Source organism: Dreissena polymorpha, chromosome 10, assembly GCF_020536995.1.
Source record: "Dreissena polymorpha isolate Duluth1 chromosome 10, UMN_Dpol_1.0, whole genome shotgun sequence".
Classification (NCBI taxonomy): domain Eukaryota; kingdom Metazoa; phylum Mollusca; class Bivalvia; order Myida; family Dreissenidae; genus Dreissena; species Dreissena polymorpha.
Window position 1 is genome coordinate 85,730,792 of NC_068364.1, and position 21,524 is coordinate 85,752,315.

The following is a 21,524-nucleotide window of genomic DNA, read 5'->3' on the forward strand; positions in this document are numbered from 1 at the left end:
ATGCCCATTTTTCGTTTTGATTATCCAGCTATTTTGCGTAATAACATTATGCCCGTCTTTGTTGTATTTAGCTACAACGAATTCCAATAATAATATAAATAATCAGTTATTTAAATTTGATTAAATGCAACAACTTTCTCAAAAAGCCATGTCATCAGCGAATACAAGTAAAATCAGCACACTATAATATATATTCAAGCTAAAGTTAATGGAAATTGAGTTGCCATGATTAAATAATAGTAAGTTTGTTCTTTCTAAGCGTGGTTCGTTCCTATTTGCATGACAACCTAACACAAAATCAAAACATTCGGTTGATGCAGTGCCAACAATGGCAACATGTCGTTATGCTATGAGGATAGTTAGGCTCATAAATGATTAGTTGACCTAATGTGAAAACGAAATATTACATCACAACACGTGAGGAAAATCAAGTATGCACCATTTGTTCATAATAAATACACATGTACAAAGAATATGACTGAGTATACTTGCCACAATATCATAATAAGACTGAGATATAAACAAAGTACATCATAAATAGAGCTGTAACGATTCACCCATCATTCGATTCGATTCGATTTCGATACCAAATGGTCCGATTCGATTATTTTCGATTCGATTCAAATAGTATTTGCTGCTTATTTTGTCCAGGGCATGAATCAATATGTTTGATATTTGTTATTAACTTATAAAATTATTATGTTGTACATTTAAAGTGTTTAATTTTTTAAATAAAGTTTAAAAACGCAACATTTTTTTATAAGTAACAAATTTATTGAACAAAACTTCCTTTTGAGTTATTCTTAAATAACATAAAAGGCACAATGTATCACATGTGTTTAACAGAAAAAAAAACACAAAAACATGCAAGTATATAAACTATTTCCAGTTGACTTCTTAACATAATGCACATAGTTTAGTAAACAATCCAACTGACTGATTTCAACTTACGTCAGTAAAACACGTTTTGCAAGTTGACTTTGCATCAGAACCTTCGTGAAACCCGAAATGTTCCCATACTTTTGATTTTAATTTTGACGGTCTTTCATATGGTTTAAGAAGCCATTTTACCGGCTTAGGTAATGCTCAGCAAGTTATTCATTCATTCATTGGATGCCATATTGGCTATTGACCAATCACAAGACGTATTACAAATGACAAGAAAGTTTAGACGACGGATTTGGAAAGTGAGGTTTAAAATGCGGATCAATCGGGATTGCAGTGAATCGAATCGAAATTGGCCGTAGTGGTATCGAAATCGAATCGGCGGCGTTGAACCGGTTTTTCGATATACGAACCGAATCGTTACAGCTCTAATCATAAAATGTAAACAAAAGTCAGAGTATTCACAAAAGATATTACACGTAGCCAATATAATTATAAACGGTTAGGTTGTGTCTATAAAAATAGTTATTTTAATATTAGTACAGTCTATATGTACATACAGAAGATTAAATAAAACATATATTAATTTACATAGTATGCAACATTTATTCATGATAATACAAGTATGAAATTGTTTCTTATTAACTTTATAATTTTCAAGTAATACTATTTATAATCAGTTTAAATTTTCGTTTTTTTTTATATTTTATTATTAAACTGCTGTGTCTTTATGCAGCTTTTAATTTTGTCGAACGATTAAAACGTGACACGTGTTTACAATTGAGCTGAGAATGGCTGACGATATATAGTGAAAATCTGTATTATATAGGCTCATACGTTTTGGGAGTATCTTACAAGTTACTGATTATGTAAATGTATGGTATTGTTCGTAAGCACTAATGATTTATTCATGTATGTGTCTGTGTGTTTGATTGTTTTGTATTGTTTGGTCACATTTTGTCTGATAATTTGATTATATCGGGACGTTTCCAATAGTATTTTTTTACAGAATTCGCTGTATATAGGCATTCAAGAAAAAAGTAACATATATCTTCTAATTTGTTACAAGATATGCATCTTCGTTCATGTCTGGGGATGTTGCTACATTTATGCTGTCTGCCTGTTTCTACAGACAATCTTTGTAAAGTTGTTCTAAGTTTTTGTGTTGTTGTTTGGATTGGCATTTCATGTATGAGATGTTGACTAGTTCCGTCTCTGGGCTGTTTAAAAGTGTAAACCAGTTTCTAATAACATTGATTATTATGATGCATTTCAAAGAAATCTTCCAACCTCGCTGTAAATGAAATTACTTTGTGTTTGTAACCTTTATCCCATATTTTGTTTACACAGAATAAACAAGTACGCCGTAGTTAAGTTTTACGCTAACTTATTTTTACTGTAACACCGATTGCACATTGTGTTTATTTTTTTCATATGTTCGAATTAAACGGAATGAATATAACATAAGGTAATAGAATAAATAAATTAAGTATTATGAAGCAAAGAAAAATGATTAACAACATGTGTTTCCTAAACTCCACAAAGAGAATGGACCATCAACCCTAAGACCACTCAAACATTTTTTATCGCGTGATTGTAACGGCCAGCACGAATTTTATTACAGCAAAATAGTCAATACATCATTATCATCGGAGATGTTTTTTGTCGCAAGTTAGACATGTTCAAAACGTCCAGCTTTCATAACTAGTAGTATTCTTATTGTAATCAACAAAACATTCCAATAATGTCTGGTTGTTGTATGGCATTTGTTAATGTGTGGAGAATAGAAACATTTCAGTAGTACACATATTTGAACGGAAACCTGCCTGTGCGTCAACGTACAAACAGTATTCTTCTTCCAGTTTGTTTAGCCTATTTTTAAGAATACCTTACGCTTAGTAAGGTTCTTCCACTGAAGTTCTCTATGATGTTCATCTCTTACTTGAGCAGACATTGAGGTTTGTTATTTTAATGTGCTTTTTACATTTAAAACATATAATTACTGTAATAACCACTGGCACGCAAACTGCAATTATGATACCAACGACAAGAAAGGCATTGCTCGTCGCACCTACAAACAGACAATAATTAGCATAATAATATAAACCTAGAAAATATACCAAAATATGCTATTATTCATATTTATTTCTCTGCAGCTTATACGAGAAAATCGGTAATTGCTTAGAGCTTGGACAAATCTGGTGGGTTGTACATCACAGTGAATTAAACAACACAAACAACTTATTGATCTATTTTTACTTTCCTCGTTCATATTGGTGTGATGCAGCTTAGATCCAGCGACAAAAGTCAGAACAATTATTTATTAATTATCTTTTAACTGATTGATTTCACGGATAAGTATCTTTCACAAACAAATCTCTACACAAACGCTGTATATCATGGAAATGATGTTTCTGATTATTACATAACCTAGTCGTTGAAACTAATGAACGAAACGTTTTTACCTGTTGACGGTTCTGATGTTCTTTCTAAAGTAAAGAGATGAATACACGTTTTTATAACTAGCTACTCTTCGTTTAATCCTTAAATAATTGCTTAATATATTATGCAAAGAATAAACTTCTATAGTATATTTATACTGATCGCAAACCATCTACACTGAATGCATTTTCAACAACGGCTTTTAACAATATATGTTAACAAACATTATAAGACATCTAATACAGCATACCATTAACAGAAATATTAAACCTATTGCATATTTTTGAAATTGTATAAGTCTATAAAAGAAGCTAATTCTTCGCTTCATAATAACATAAAATACATTTTTTCTTAATTGTCAAAGTATGCGTATCGGACGGTGGCCATTTTGTAATGTTAAAGGTAGTTACGGTGCCTTATTGGGGAAAATATCATGTAACACGGTGCCTATACCACGTGACTTTTTAAGATCTGTGTTGGGAGAATAAAGCATGACACAGTTAACATTATTAATGATGTCTTTTTAAATATTCCACCATTTTTGATGGGATAAAGTGGAGAGCCCGCTAATTCAGTAAAGTGCAACCGTGTGTTTGTAATATGAGGTCCCCACACTGATCCGACATTTTTCTAACCGTTCAAACGCGCGGTTGCACTTTACTGAAACAAATACTTATTTGTTTAAAAAGATCATGATACCTATAGAAAACTCTAACGAATGAGCTTGCTCTACACTTTATCCCATTACAAATGGCGAAATATTTAAAAAGAGATCCTTAAAAATGTTAACTGGGTCGCGCTTTATTCTCCCAACACAGATCCGAAAAAGTCACGTGGTATAGGCACCGTGATGTAAACTATCTGTGAAATTAATCTTATCTTTGTTTCAGTGGCCAAATGGCTTGCAAGTCGGCTTGAAGTGAACTGTTTTAATTCTAAAACTCTGATTTAAGGTTGCTTTTTTTTTTTACAAATTTACTCACATTTATTAAGTATAATGTATTATTTTAATACTGTACGTAAATGCTTTTCAAACATAGTGATTTAATAATATGAAAAGCAGCTTAACAGCAACGGATACCACATACGTAAACATTTGTAAATTTGTGTTGATAAACCGTTTATATGCATATACATATATATATTTATATGCAAATACATATATATATTTATATAGTAAAATAGTCATGATTTGATAGTTGAGAAAAAAACGGATATACCTGTTGTTAAGCAAACAGTTTGCCTGTCAGCGTTATTATCCTTGAAGCAGCTGTAATTGCCAGAAAGGTCCTCTTTATAAGTTATTAAGGTTATGGTTGTAGAAGTCAAGTCGTTATTTGAGGCTATGTTGTACACGCCTGAGTATGTTTCCTCTACTCCGCATTGAACCACAGTGAGTGCCGAGCACTGTCCTATGGGAGTTTGATCTTTGTCACATTTCAGAAATTTTGTTTCCTGTATATCCCATGAGAAGCGCATAGCTAGTTGCACATTCTAGTGTCCAAGTTGAGCAGTTTGTAAAGTACAAGATCCTGAAAAATGAAATAAATGGTAAATAAATGAGATTATTATTGCGCTAGAACTATATGAATCAACAATTTGGTAGCTTTTGTGGCGGGAGAATTGTGGTTGGTGAAATTGAGTTGAATAATTATTGAATGATAACTTGTGATCAATTATGAAAAATCTGTAAATATAGCTTAATGCAAATCAATGTTCATGATATTATTTTAAATATTTAATAAACTTTAAATAATGATCTATTTTTATTTACATCGATCTGAACTTTGATTCCTTGTGAATTAGAAAGGTCGTGCATAGTACCTACATTTCCCTTTTACTAAGTTACATCAAAGTGTTTGTTGAGAAAATTCTAGAATTAGGACGAATGGACTGACGGACTTTTTTTGAATGGATACATGAGCGACTACGTCATTACTCAGCCTTCAACCAGTATCAAGAGTTGTTCGTACAAATAAATACTTGCGTTACTTTTTCAGACGCCGGAATTATATGTTCGCTTGTTTGAACAAGATACATTAACGATTACATTTAATGAAAATGTTTTTGAATGACGGACTGCAATTTTTTTGCTATACTAAGCCATTGAATAGCATTACGCTATTTAAATATGCATTGTAAAATTAAAGAATATATATTAAAATGAGCTAAAATTCATAGACGAGAAAGGCAACCATCATCAATACATATGTTACATGCCATCTTTAAATACACTGCTGCTGCTTGGAATTTTAAAATTAGTGTTCCAATGCATTTTTAAAAAATAACCTGGAACAGTAAACATATATTATTTTTTTATTTTCGATCTGGATATCTTACAAAATGACTTTATTAAAATTGAATATACTGTGTTACCGGTCAATAAAATCGTGTAAAGGATATATTACTTTATAAAAATAAGGTCGCAAAAGTATAATTTCACTTATTTATTTTTGTAGTTTTTTAGAACAATGTATATATTATTCATTTCATCTAAGAGCAGGTGGGTTTTGTAGAACGGTTAGAGGAATCACAAGTTTTGGGAATGTTAATGTTTTTAGTACTGTGATTTTGTCTGTCAATTAATGATTCCATTTGTTTTCAAGAGTAAAGAGTTTTTCGGAGTGAGTGGTTGAGTTTCATTAATTCTATATTACTTGCTATAGTTTCATTTGAATTATTACAGAAAGCTATACGTATGATGTTGCTTGGGTTTAGTTCCAATTAAATTGTTTCTTTTTTGCAAATTCAGTATCAGTATCACTTAAAGATCCTAAACGCAAAATGTTACATTTTGGCCTATTTAGAATAAAACCGGATATTTGTCCAAAGTATTCCATTGTTGAAAAAACTTTTTTTAAACTTTGTTGTGGACCATTCGTGGTATTAGTTGTCCAAAGTTTTATTGACATCCGAAAAGAATATTAAACCATGGTTATTTTGTATTTACTGAATGTATCACCTCTCCTAATATTCTAATATTTTCTCCGATTTATCCATCTTTTATGCTTTTACTGTTGGTTAAAAGGCTTTTTATTCTATTTGCTAAGGTTTTTGAGGTGATTTTATAGTCAACATTTAGCAGTGAAACTTGTCTCCAGTTATTTGAGGATACTGTATCGTTTCCATTTTTGTTTATAAAAGTGAACCAATGCTTTGTTGCTGTAGATCTGTTAGGCAATTATTATCAAGGCAAAAGTTTAGAGAATAAAGTAACAAAGTGTTTATGACGTTCCATAAAATCTTATAAACTTCTACTGACGAACCGTCTGACCCCGGGCTTTTGTTATTAGTCATTTCTCGCACATTCGTATTCTGACAGATGAACGTTTAAATTGTTTGGATAATCATTATGAATTTTATTGCATTCATTTTGGATAAAAAGCTTTTTACTTATAAATGTGTAAATGTAACATTCACAGAACATAAATACAACCAAACGTATATTAGCAATTTATGTTAGTCTTAAAACTAATTTGTATTCCTATATTGTTCAATACAAAATTAGATAATTTATCTGATTAATAAGATGTTGAACAACATAAACAAGAATAATAGTGAAATTGGTATATTTTACCCGACATTTTGCTTTGTCAATGTACGGATTAATTGTCATGAGAATAGGAATATAAGGTAATTACGATATGTTAGATTCCAAAAACAAGATGAAAATATTTGTACGTAAGCTGCATACAATACGTAATTATAATTTTCTTATAAGTTTTAGACATCTATAACCGATATAAACAAGATGTGTTTGTGAAACACTATGTCCCCCCCCCCCTAAATATATTTGGCCTTTTACCTTGAAGGATGACCTTCACCTTTCTCCACTCAAAATGTGCAGCTCCATGAGATACACATGCATGCCAAATATCAAGTTGCTATCTCCAATATTGCAAAAGTTATGGCCAATGTTAAAGTTTGACGCAAACAAACCAACGAACCAACAAACAGACAGGACAAAAACAATATGTCCCCCAGTGTAGACTGGGGGATATAAAAATGTAATATCAAAATTGCAATACAAGCAATAACCACCGACACAACTCTTGGAGTTGAACGACCTGACATTATGCGCTGGTTCATCCTTAAATGACACTCTATAAAGTAATCTGGTGATCTTAAGTTTTAAATTTTCTAGCAGTAACAAAACTATCCTTAAAAATATCTTCCTGAAAAATAAATCGAACTTAATTGCCTAGCAATATAAAGATCCTCCCCTTATACAGATTCTAAGCGGTAATTTTCATTATTTTGAATTATCGGTGTCTAAAATTCGTGCAAAAACAAACAGTTCATTAGAAAATTTTCACATATCAATATCAAAAACTCAGGAAAATCGTTAGAGTGGATCACTGAAATTTCAGTGTCATCAGCTTTCGATCTGGCACAGAAACGAAGAAAAATAATAGTATTGTAATGATATTAGTTTATCCTTAAAGGAATAGGCCCATTACAAAAGAATGGAGCGGAACGACATGACAGCGTGTACATGTCCACCCTTTAGGGATTCTGCATATCGAGGTTCACCAAATTCTTGTTTGGAAACGAAATGTTTCTCAAAAGGCAATACAACCTTGAAATGTCCTTCGAGAGGTGAAAGCAGATCGATTTAATACTGGTTCCGTAAGTGTTCAAGTTCGGCATTAATAATGTGAAAAAAGAGAACGTTTCCTTTCGCAGACATCGGCAATGACCATGACTAAGCACTCAACACTATCAAGCTGAAGTTAAAGAACAATTGCATCACCTTAAACCCTCACATTAGATTTGACTTTGTAGTAATTAAAGTATGTTATTGAAAGAGATAACACAGGCATTTCAAGCACAGCTCTGAACATCATTGGCAATGACAACGCCACCAACACCTTGAAGGAGGACCTGCTGCCATCGGCCGAATAATCTCTTGGGAGAGAGACTATTAAGAATAAGATATGTTTGACGACCGAGATCGTGGACCTTTGTGACAACAGAAGAAGGCTATGGCTTGAGAAGAACACTAGCCTCAAATCTTAGACAGAATATCAAAATGTTAGGAGGAAGATAAATGAACAATTTCAAGAAGGCGTTGATTGAGGAGCAATACAGCAATATTAAGTAAAATACAGGCAGCAGTAAAAAAGCCTACATCACCATCATACCCACACGAACACCAGTCAGCCCAAAGCCAGTGTTAAAGCAGACGCTTACGGGAACCTCCTGACCGAGAGTGTAGTAGTCTTAAACAAGTGGGCTGAATACACATCGCCCTCTATAACTACCTGCTTCAACCAGACCACATTTTCCTTCAGAACGCTCCCATACCAGATGCGTACCATGAACTTTCGTGCATACTTAAGGCAGCTGTGGAGGGAGCAGTGCGCAGTCTGCAGGCATGAAGATCATCGGGAGTGGACAACGTAAGTCTCATCAGACATTCCATTTAAGCATCATCCTCAACCGATTTAATAGTAAGGCCGAAGAATTGTTAGCAGACTTGATTCAGGGCTGAACCTAGCACTTGAACAAATCTTCAACTGCTGAGATATAATTGAGAAATACCTGAACTCTATCGTAAGCCCTCCCTTAACTGGCATCGATTTTAACCGCATCTTGTATGACAGGCTACAAAAAGGTTATGGGGGATTTAATATTGACGAGTCACAAGTACACATCATCGAAGAACTATGCGGAAACGCCAACAGCGCAGTACTTCTCAATGGACTGAATGTTGACTTCTTCAGGACATCAGTGGGCGTCCGTTAAGAATGTCTGCTATCCCCCGTCCTGTTTAACCGATTCATTGAGACGATAATGCAGTAGATCCTCTGAGACTACCACATCTCTATTTTTGTCATTGTAAGACCCATCTTCAACCTCAGATTTGCTCATTACATTGATCTGAAGTAGCACATGGGATGCAATTTGACGTCAAATATCATAGCTAACAGCACGCAAAACATTAGTGAGATTCAAAAAAAAGTTTGGTAACAGGACGCACTATAATTTAGGCACGAAAAGCAACAAGAACGCATCAAAAACGTATTTTACAAATAAAAAGCGCAAGTGCTCATGACGTCATGATTTAAACGTCAAGCGTAAAACAACATGTTCATGCATTCTAAACATGATAAATGAGTCTTAGCAATTGTATTAAACTATTTCTTTAAAAACGTGGGCATGGAGGCATGATAAACAATAAAAAACAGGTTTATGTCCTATCTTGTTTGTAATATACCAAGCTCGGTACGAATAGAAAACAGCCTTTATTTTAATTAGAAGCCCCATCTGATATGATACAAATGTAATGATAATTACCTCTGTATATACGTTGTCAAATGAAGGCCATCTGACATTCACATTTGTGACCTGTGCTTATTATAGGGAACCGATATAAATCAACAAATCGCGATGTGCTAAAGCATTTACTTAAATACCGATATGATTCTTTGCGATTAATAGGTAAACAATGTTTAAAAAAAACAACATAGGACGTAGATAATAACCGATATTGCTTCCGCGAAAATAGTCGTCGAAAAGTAAATCTCTTTTTAGTCTCGTTTATGATGATACAGAACTACCACATTTCGCAATCTTAAAGTGTAAACAATGCATTTGACAATGTCTAATACTCAAAACCATATAATTACAAAAAAGGTTCTCCTACCTGAAACGACAAACACATGTCTCTCTCTGAAGTAAAGTTTATCTAAGGCATGATCTATTTTGAAACATAATATTATATGAAATCGAAGTGGGAGGATATTACATTATATTATCATAATAGAATTCCAATGGCAGCTACCGCAATAAGTAAATAAAATAAACGTATTGATTAATTTGGTACTTAAAAATAGTTTAATTTGTCTTAGAACATTAAACGTAAAGGTAAATTTGACGTTGACTTTATGCTATTTTTTACGGATATTAATTATCAAGAAATTTTAATAAAAAATGTTATTCATGTGTTAAATCACCTGTAAATTGCGTATTTTTCAATAAACATTTCGATGTGTCTCATGGTATAAAATAAGCCGCCTCATAACACAAACGGTTCCAAGCGACGCTTAACTAAATACTTTCTTAATGTTACAGGTTGAATAGAGTTTAAATTAAGAGTTTACAGGAAAACAACACTATATCTTGTTCTTTATTTCGTATAATGAATGGTTCCTTACAAATATGTCAAGAAGAGGATATCAAAATGGCCAAGTTAGTTTGAAACGGGCGATTACAACATTCCGAAAGGCAGAAGAACTCTTAAGTAAATTACGGTGGTTAAATAACGAAATTTCCCTAACAACAAAAACATAACTGTGATGATAAAAAAGTCATACCATTAATAAGCTTGATGTGTAATATTGACATATAGAATAATCAGCGAAATGCAAAAAACACGCCAAATAGAAAGACTCATAAGACAATGAGGATACCAACTTCATTACAGATAAAGATGAAAAAGTAAATAAATATGTCAAGAAGTCATTTTAATTATAAAGTTTTACCTTCAACGTCTGTCGAAGCAACGGCAAAACAGAATATCAATAATATATCCACACACGAACATTGGAGCATGTTTAATAGCAATCAGTAAGAAAAAACTTGTAATTGTATGCAGGTAACCGTTACAACGAATAACAAACACATCTTAATATCATTACAGAAAGATACCACTAATGTATGATATCACCCGATCAAACGTACGTGTTCATCAATAGGTATTGGGAATTCAAATGAAGTGTGTCGTTTAAAAGATCAAATTTTGATCACGAAGAGTATAAACTAGCATTATGCTTTAACTTTGTCGCAATTGTTTTAGCGTTCGCAAAATAATATTATGTCGATAACTGAAAACAAAGCTTAACAAAAGAACAATTAATTGTCTTTCTTAAACCCGTAAATCAGCTTACACGAATCAAACGATGTAGTATACATTTTTTAGGAATGTAAGACGATTTAACTATTTAAGAAATCCGAGTTACAAACTTGAAGAATGCCGTTATCGAAAATAACCCGAACCAGTTGGTGCAGTAGGTAAACATTGCAGATAATTACCACGAGTTAAGAGTCTATTAGCGTTTAACCAGTAAAGTGCGCAACCGCCTTAAACTCTGGCCAAGAACTTATTATGCACGTTTTAAAACTGACAATGGTATTGTGAAAGTTGCGTTAAGCCCAGTTTATTTTGTAAGTTTCATCAAGATTGGTCAAATCCTTACGTCCAAGTACGGTCGAGACAGTGACGTTAACGTCCACATAAGAAAGGCGTTTGAAATGAAGGAACAATAAGAAGTCGTTCACACAACTTTATGATACAGCTTGCTAAATGTCAATTTTAAGGTTATTACAATGTCATTTTCTGAAATGTTACATCAAATATCAACTTATCGGCTTATCCACATACATAAATAAAAGTGCACGTAATGCACAGTTTTAAACAATAACAAAAAAGTGCATGACAATCAATGAAGGAGTGGTATCAAAAGGCGCGAATCGGCCGCAGATAATGTGGTAAAAGGTGAAGTCTTTCCTCCGGACATGTTTAATGTCTATGTAATACTCGGCTTTTCTTGCATATAAGTTATATTTAAATTTGTGATTCAAGATACATAACTTTCATTATTTAATTAATTACTTCAATGTCATATACATGTTTAAATGCAATAAATACGCACTATTCAATAAAAGTGAATTTAGATATCGTATAGTGTGATACTGCATGTTATAAAATAACCGTTATTTAAGGACGTATGCGGCAGTTTAGTTTTACGCAAATTTGTTTTGACTGTAACACCGGTTGTGCAATAAGTATATGCTTTTTCGGATATTCGAATAAAAACGGGATGCATATTCAATAAGGGAATGATACCAAGAAATGAAGTATTATGAAGTTTAGAAGATTGATAAACAATGTGTAGCCCCTAAATAACACAGTAAGAATCGACCAGCATTCCCGCGACTACAAAAACCTTTTTTATCGCGTGTTTGTAACAACAACCAAGAATCTCATTACGGAAAAAACAGACAATACTTCCTTATAGCTGAAAATGTTTGTGTCGCAAGTACGACCTGTTAAAAACGGATGCTTTCCTTCAAATTAAGCAAATTGTCATTGAATCATCATATATTTTAGGGCTGCAACGGGTACCCGAAATATGCGATGATATCGGATCCAACTTCAGATTCGCGGGTACGGATCCACCCCTGGAAATTTCGATTCCGAATATTTTTTTTCGTAGTTGTATGTAACCTAGCGCTGTTTTCACACGATTCTTTTATACACAGACTGGTTCTGTTGTAAAGATTTAATATACGTATAACAGTCGATATTTATGGACATTTCACAGTCAAAAACGCATATCATCCGAGATCATTCGGCTTCCATCGTATTAAGTACCTATTTTCGAGAACATGTCAGGGCGGAAAATGTATGACTCTGGATTGCCTTCGTAGACTAGTGGAGTAAAAGAAGGACCCTTCAAATAGTGGAGAGATAAGCAGAACACACCCCTTTCTGGCACAGATAGCATTCAGGTATCGTGTTATGCAAGGAACTTTAGTCTCCAGTTAGATAAACCTCTCCACAGCAAGGGACACCTTGTCAGTGCTCATTTGGTAAAATATGTCTGGTTTGCCTGGACCTGGTTAATGTTGATATGTGAAAAGAAAATTCAAACTGTATAGACTGTAAAAATTGGATTTGTAAACGAGCAATGTATTAAGTGTTAAGGTTTTATTTTATTTCGACATTGCTATACAATGTTATAATACATTTCTTAATTGCGGTATAATATTAACATACTTCTTTTACCGGTTCTTAAGAAAAAAAAACAGAAAAAATATGGTAAAAAAGTATGTTCTTAAGAGTTTTTGTTAAATATGTTTTTTAGCCAAGTTTTATTTCTAAAACATTTATTTCTTTAATTTGGACAGTAAAATACTTATTTTCTCCTATTTGAAGGAACCGAATCCGAAAAACGGCAAGAAACCTTATTTGGAACCAATTTTTTGGATTCGTTACAGCCCTAATATATATTTAAAACATGCCACCAAAGTATATGTGTTATATATAAAATATATAATCAAAATCGTTATGTACTTTTCAAGTTATGCTTAAAAATAAATCGGATAACTTCAATTTCTCAAACAACGGCTTAAGATATCAACTTTTATGTATTGTTGTTTGAGATAATTCGGATAAATATAAAATTTTCATCCACGACGCTCTGATATTTTTAACCATGTGCGGTTGTTGGTGCACCTTGCCGCACGTGTATATAATACGTGCATATTTTTTTTCTCTTAATTTATTTCTCTCTGAACAATATGATTCGAAAAAAAACACTAATTTTTTGTTTATTTTTGGTAAGCAATTGATTAAAAAAACAACACATTGATGTATTTGAACGGACGCCTGTACCGCACCTGCAACCAATTTTATAATACACACATAACGTCTTATTACACGAATGCAACGCAATCACAATTTTTCTACCTAAATATAGTGAAATCAGGGCTTTTCACCCTTATATAACAGGGGCCGAATTTCGGCCCCTTTCCAATTGAAAATAAGGTTATTTATTCCCAAAATTGATAGAGGAATTTGCCAAATTTTTTACTTAGACATATTGGGCATTTCCCAAATTGAAAGCAATGAGCTCTAAAATGATTAAGAATGCACCACAATTTGTCTTTTAATACTTCTGCTCAATGAAAAAGGCCCTGTTTCCAAAATTTCTAAAAACACGGTCTTCCCAAAATGATCAGTTATCGCGCATGAAATTCCCAATTTGAAAGGCTATGGCCTTTTCCCGATTTCCTGATGAAAAGCCCTGGAATACCTTTTTTAATGTTTGTGACACGCTGAAATACTTAAGACAAGACATGGGATCACGTGTAGCATAGGGGAATTTGATAAGGCCTGTATTCTGGAATGGGAAAACAACACCCTTTAAAATACAAGTATATAATGGATTCTCAATAAGATATATTCTTCTAACATTTGACAGAACAATGACCCGCATTACATTGAGCAAACAGGATCGCATATTTATCTATTTACTGCATTTTCAGTCGTGATACGTTGGAAATTAGCATTTATTGTTTGACTGCGGGTTGTATTTTGAATTGTAATTGTGAACAAAAGATCCTGGTGACTTAGTAAATATCCCCCTATAAAGGTGGAGGGATATAGAATTGGCCTTGTCCGTCCGTACGTAAGTTCGTCCGCCCGTCTGTCACAAACAAAATGTTGCGAGGGATATCAATTCAACGAATTTGCTTGTTTATATGTTTTCTTATTTCGTTTTGATAACCCACGAGCCATTTGGATGAATTGGAATGAAATCCATATGCGGGAAGGTATTAACAGTTTAAGGTAAGAAATTATACATTTTTTAATTTTACGATTAACTTTGTTGATATCCATTTGATGTTTTATGATATTAAATGAAATTGTAATCATAATTATAAATGGACACAGAGAATTAAATTATTTTCAAAAGTTTTTTTCACTTGTGCGCTCGGTCTTTTTTTTAAATGCATTTTTGCGAGGTGAACCCACACGTTGAAATAGTCGTTTAATTCAAAGGTCAATAAAACATAAGAACATCCGTCATCCTCGATTTTTATTTTATTTTGATATCAGCAAAAGATGGATCTATCAAACATGATGCTATATGTAATTAAAAAAATATTTAAAACTACCGCGTACGTTCTTGAAATGTATTCTGTACTTAAAAATATCTGAGTCCTTGTATATTTAAAAACTAAATACTGATTTCAGTATTATTACTTTACAGTGGCGTATCAACAACGAAAAGATAATTATAATATAAAAAACCTCATTATAGATAACGAAGTTCATGTAGGTAGTGAATGATTGCTTTACATATACGCCATAATTGCCTTCTGTAGTATCTCTATTCACATGCGAACTTGTTTGTAGTATGTAAACGTTTTCCTAAAAATGCAATACTTGTGTTGGATTAGATTTTTATCGTACACGAACTGTTTCGATAAAATTGTTTTTCATATATATTTTCACAGCAATTCAAATAATATGGTACTGCGTTTATATGCATTAATTCATACAAATGATATGCCGTGAATTGGTGAAGTCATATCAAGAATCACGATTAATACCGTTGATATGCCCCTTTAAGTGTACTGTATACGCATTGGTTTAAATTGAATACTTAGTTAACCTAATGTAATGATCTCGATATACATCATTTATAATTTGTATTTTCATTATATTCAAATCGACATTTGCATACAACAATAAATTGGTAATGTCATGTCAAGAATTTCAAAAAGAAGTGGTATGCCCCTTTAAATGCATTCAATTATCTTGTTTTTTGTTTGGCTCAGTATAAATTTATATTTGTTTGATCTTGCTACATATAATTTGTGTTTTCACTTAAATTAAAATCTTCTTTTGCATTGGCATACATAAAAACATCAAGTCATTCCAATAATTACAACTATATGCCCCTTAAAATGTTTTGTATACATCTTTTTTAAGTTGGATGCTGCATTAACATACGTTTACTGATCTTGTTACAAATAACTTGTGTTCTCATTTACATATGAATCTATTTTTTCATTGGCATACATCAATACATGTACTAGTTTTTGATTTGACCAGCACCATGTACATGGTTTCAACTTTGTTTTTAAATTGTATTTTAATACATGCTGTTAAACTGCATTTGTGAACAAACGACCCCGGTGACCTATTGTTTTCGTTTTACAGTTGTATTAAGTTATAACTCATTAAACATTTAGGTAAATTTTGAAAAAAATATAGGTTCAGGAAGGCATGTAGAAATAAAAATGACTTTGATGCATTTTATTTATTTTCATATGTGAAATTCTGTTGTTTTTGTTTTGTTTAAAACAAATGATAAAAACATGAATCAGTCGTTTTCATGTTAAAACAAAATTAATTCATTTTGTAGTCAAATTAAATCAGTATTACAGATTTTGTGAGAAATATAGGTTGTTTTCAACACTTTTCTCATTAATTTACTCAAGTTTTTATGTTATTACCTTATTGGTGAATTGTTCTTGTGCTGAAATATGCTTGTTGTTCAAGTGCGAATAAAAAAATGAACAACACCGGTGACCCATAATTTTTTTTTCTACCCACAACAGATGGTTCTACCAAAAATAATCAAACTCTAGGTGTAGCAAAATTTGCATTAAAATTGCAGCATACGTCCTTAATAGCGATTTAACTTGCAAGCTTGCTGTTGGAGACTAGCACAATTGTTTCATACTAGCAGAATGTTGATATAACGGTGTTTCGGGACTTGTTGATAGGATCTCGACCAGACCGCTTTATGTTAAGAATCAAGACTTGATAAGTTGGGATGGCAGCTCGTATATTGTCATTGTAATGTCACATCTAAAACTTACCCATTGTTTGAGGTTTCGATAGGGAAACATGTGTTTCATATTGTATTGTGGTAAACAAGCAGTCTCTGAATATGGTGATGGCGTTCTCGGAAGTCTCCAAATTTGGCAAGGGGTATATTTAGAACTTGATGCTGGGGCTCATAACATAATTCGATTGGTCATAAATTATGTCATTTTCATGGTTTCATTGAACACATTAAGACTCTGAAACAAGTGAGTAGTGGTCTCAAATTAACGAAATCTAATTTTGGGGGATATAAGAAGGAATTATTCAATGTTCAGTAAATTGATATTGTTATCCTATGGTTATTTTTTATAAATATTTTTGCATTTTTCTATAAGTGCTACTTTGGTAAATTAAATGATATATTTAGTTTGAGTGAATATTAATGTCTGCTAAAATAACTCTGTAATAAAGGTAAAGGAAAACCAAACAGTCGTTTGCATGGAATTTAGTTTCCATTTCTACTAGGTGTTATGTGTATCTATTGAAATCAATGTTATGTGATTTTAATAATATCACATGTTATATTGCGCACATGTATTTAGATAATGCATGGAAGATTGTCTTTTGCTTATTATACTTTTCAATCGTATTGATAATTACAGATATCCGTTAGAAAGATCGTATTTGTGAACGTCACGTGATTTACGTCACAATCGTCACATGATTAACGTCATATAAGTCGTACGTCATATGAATACTTCAGTGAAATCGTCATATTCGTCATAGTCATTGCATTTGTCATCGTTGCCATAACCGTCGTAGACGTCATTGTCGACGTAGTGTTTGTTCAAGTCGGCGTCGTCGGCGGCATTGTTTATGTAAACGAAATAAAAGTTGAAACGTGACGCGTGTATTGCAGTGTTTCCCCCCAAAAGGTTTATATTGTTGGACCTAGACATAGTCGGGTCCGACTGACGCGCCACACTTGCAAAGGATGCAAATCGTAATCTCATAATCGATTCGAGGGTGTGTACTTAACTCAAAAATAGTATCATAACATCATGAAATTCATTCTTAGCTCGTTTTTTCGAAGAAAAATTAGAGCTATACTATTCGCCCCGGCGTCGGCGTCGCCATTGGTTAAAGTTTTTTATAAAGTCAAATAACTTTAACACTATCAAAGATAATTAACTCAAACTTGGATTACTTCTTTATGACAACAAGACAGTTGTGTAGGCCAAGGTGAAGGTCAGCATTATTTTTAAAGTAATGCCTTTTTTTATACTTTTGAACACTTGGGTAAGTTTTGCGTTTAGGTCCACTTTATTCCTAAAGTATTAAAGCTATTGCTTTCATGCTTGCAACACTTACAAACTATCATAAGAGGACTGTGCAGGCAAAGTTATGTTACTCTGACGTGCATTTTGACAGAATTATAGCCCCTTTTATACTTAGAAAATTGACAATTTGGTTAAGTTTTGTGTTTTGATATATTTTACTCCTAAAGTATCATAGCTATTGCTTTGAGACTTGGAACACTCGGTAACTATCATAAGGGGACTGTACAGGACAAGTTGCATAACACTGGTTGGCATTTCGACGGAATTATGGCACTTTTTTTACTTAGTAACTTTGAATATTTTGTTAAATTGTGTGTTTAGATGCACTTTACTTCTAAAGTATCAAGGCTACTGCTTTCAAACTTCAAATACTTTCTTACTATCATAAGGGTACTGCACCTGGCAAGTTGAATTTGACCTTGACCTTTGAATGACATTGAATCTTAAGGTGAAATAAATAAAGTGTGCTTTAATTGCCATACCTTCTTTATTTAGGATCAGGTTTGATTCATACTTTGATAAACACCAACACTTACCTGACATACCTCAATGAATCCACGGATGAGGATTATCCACCCAAACCATCCCCAACGCCCACCCCAGAATCCCCCCCCCCCTCAAAAAATTACAAATATTTTTTTTCCTCTGTTTTCTTTTTTTTTTTTTAATATCATCTTATAAATAACCATACCCCCACATTATTCCCCCTCTTCACCCCTCCACACAAAAAGATTTTTTTAAACATGTTAAAAAAACTCAAATATTTATTTTTATTTTTTTTTTAATTTGAAAGACCGTCCAACCATCCCAACCAAGCTATTGCTATCAAACTTGAAATATAATCTTATTAGTTTGTTTTAAGTCTTAACAAATGTTCAATTAATTGTGGAAAATATACCTTAACTCAGAATCGTCTTTAATGTACCACTTCTTTAAAATATAAGCGATCAATATGTTTCAATTATGGTCCTCTTCCAGTTAGAATATGACTATATTTCCTTGACATAATTGAATATGAACAATTTCCCCTTGATGGCTAACGTTATACTGTCAAGCACTCGAAAAGTCGAGCGCGCTGTCTTCTGACACCTCTTGTATTTTAAGTAAAACATCGCTTCTTTCGTATGATGTGTTAGAGAAAAATCCGTTTTATTTTTAACTCATGGCCCTTAATAAAAGAATCTAAACGTTCTGTTTTGCTCTTTTTACAAAATTATTGAACATTAGAAGGTCTTTTCTCGGGGATTGTTTTATGGTAAATGATCATTAGGAAATTTTACATTTCGATGTGTGTATTTAAAAAAAACAGTTTATGCTAATTGCAATATAAAACGCACTTGAGAATTTGTTTCGAGTTAACTTAACTATACTTTAAAAATCGGAAATACTTTTGATAAGCTTTCCAAAAATATATTTTAGGGAAAGAATAAATAATAGTTTTTAGCGTCATTTTCTTTTGAATAATCGCAGATCAGTTAGAAATCCTAATTATATAATAAATATTTTTCGAAATAAAAACGGATACAATATATCGCGGTAGCGGCATCAATTCGCCAGTTCAATCCAAGCTTATTGTAAGAGAAAACAAGGCTATATTGCCAACACTGAAGGTAAGGGGCAAAATTGTTAAATATTTTAAATACTGATATCATCTAACGGTGTGTTTAAAGGAAATTTTAAACAAATTTTGGTTAAAAGTGGATTATTGCATATGTGAAAATATTTAGTAACACAATTGGCCGTTTTTTCGCGAATAACTCGTGAAAATCTCGGTATTAAGCAAGTGTGAAAATAACTTGTAATTGGCACACTGTGCCAAAATCGGTTATTTGCAAACTTCCGGTTATCTCGCACCTGTTGTCCAGTAATGCTAGCAACAACAAAAACACGAAAGATTGCAAAATCACACGGCTTGGGAAATTATAAAATTAGATCAGATCCATTCACAGAAGACGAAATTCAAATTCTGAAGAAAAAAGGACTTCTTGGCACAGGTAAGTTATTAAAACATCTCTTTATTAAATGTCTAACTTTATCTTATATTATAATATCAAAATATAAACTTACGTGGTGGTCATCATATTATAAATCCATATTGTTTTGAGCAGATACAATTTTCACACTCAACATGTTTGTGTTTACATCGATATCGTATTGCATGTATAATATTACGACTACACAGTAAATGCAACGTCATAACGATGACGTATTGACCCAATTACCCCAGGGCTGTATATCAATACTTGCATGTCCATCAGTTAAAATTGGATAGTAATTATACTAATCAAAATCAATTAACAGTGTCTTTGGATCTATGTTAACACGATTGTGGCATTGGAATTATAGATCTAGCCCTATATTCTTTTGTTACAAAGCGAAATTATAGTCCTATATTCTTGTGTTACAAAGCGAAATTATAGCCCTATATCCTTCTATCAAAGCGAAGTTTTGCGGTTTAATCAATCCATGAATTGAAAGAAAAAAACTACATACATCTCTACATTTTTTATTTCTTAATTTATTTTCAGAATCGCCAGACTCACTTATAAACACTGTTTGGATGAACAATATGTTGCATTTTGGCCTACGAGGTCGGTAAGAACATGTCACAATGTTGTGGGGAGATGTTGAACTCCTGCAGACATTGCAAGGAAGGGAATATCTGGCGTTCACCGAAAGATTAATCAATACTAGGAATGGCATCTCGGCGGATCCAAGAGCGTTCACACCTAAGATGTTTTCACAGCAAGGTTAGTAATCAGCCTAACCTTATTATCTATATCAACATAAAAATATTTTATTTTTACTTCAGAAGTTATGAGAACCATATATTATTAACGTGTTCTAATTCTCAATGCAACATATTCTCACGTTTCCTCCGGATTTTATAGATTTTAATGCTCATTTAAGAACTATTATTTTTTATATGACAGGTGGCTTGGGCTGTCCTGTTGAAGTATACAAGATGTACGCTGACGAATGCTCAGAGATAATGAGAAACACCTAGATTCCATTCTTCGTAGCTGTTAACCCTAATTGGAAAACGGGTATTGATATGAACTGGTATATGAATGCAGAAATGGGTGTGAATAAGTTAGGTAAAGTAGCAAAGGTGATGACAGAGAAGGGTAATCTGCAAGGAAAACACACGCATCACAGTGGTAGGAAAACAATGTTTACCCAGCAGCTGAAGAATAAAGTCGCATCAATTCATGTAGCACAGTTGTCTGGACATCGGAACTTAATGTCCCTTAACTCTTACCATACGATGAGTCTTGAAGAGCAAATGGAGCTCTCAGACAATGCCTATGCCATAAATAAAGGCGCAAGTGTTAGCAAAACAAACGACAGTAGCAATACTTCAAGTGAGTTGTTTGGTCAGGACATGAGTGACGATTAATTATTGGCCGCTTCACAAGAGATAGAGGATGCTCTAAATACAAGTGAAACATTTGAGAACCAGCACAGCAAAAGTGAAGTTCAAATAGAATATAATAAGCGATATT

General features: G+C 32.9%; 1 protein-coding gene across 1 annotated transcript; it reads right to left on the bottom strand.

Annotated features, from left to right (window-relative positions):
- Positions 1 to 2,500: 2,500 nt before the first annotated feature.
- On the bottom strand, positions 2,501 to 20,170 carry LOC127847431 (uncharacterized). The gene is made up of 4 exons (XM_052379336.1): positions 20,086 to 20,170; positions 4,548 to 4,859; positions 3,351 to 3,374; positions 2,501 to 2,956 (listed from the first exon to the last, which is right to left on the bottom strand). Exons 2-4 carry the CDS (start codon positions 4,804 to 4,806, stop codon positions 2,817 to 2,819), a joined length of 423 nt encoding a protein of 140 aa, XP_052235296.1. The 5' UTR covers positions 4,807 to 4,859; positions 20,086 to 20,170; the 3' UTR covers positions 2,501 to 2,816.
- Positions 20,171 to 21,524: the final 1,354 nt, after the last annotated feature.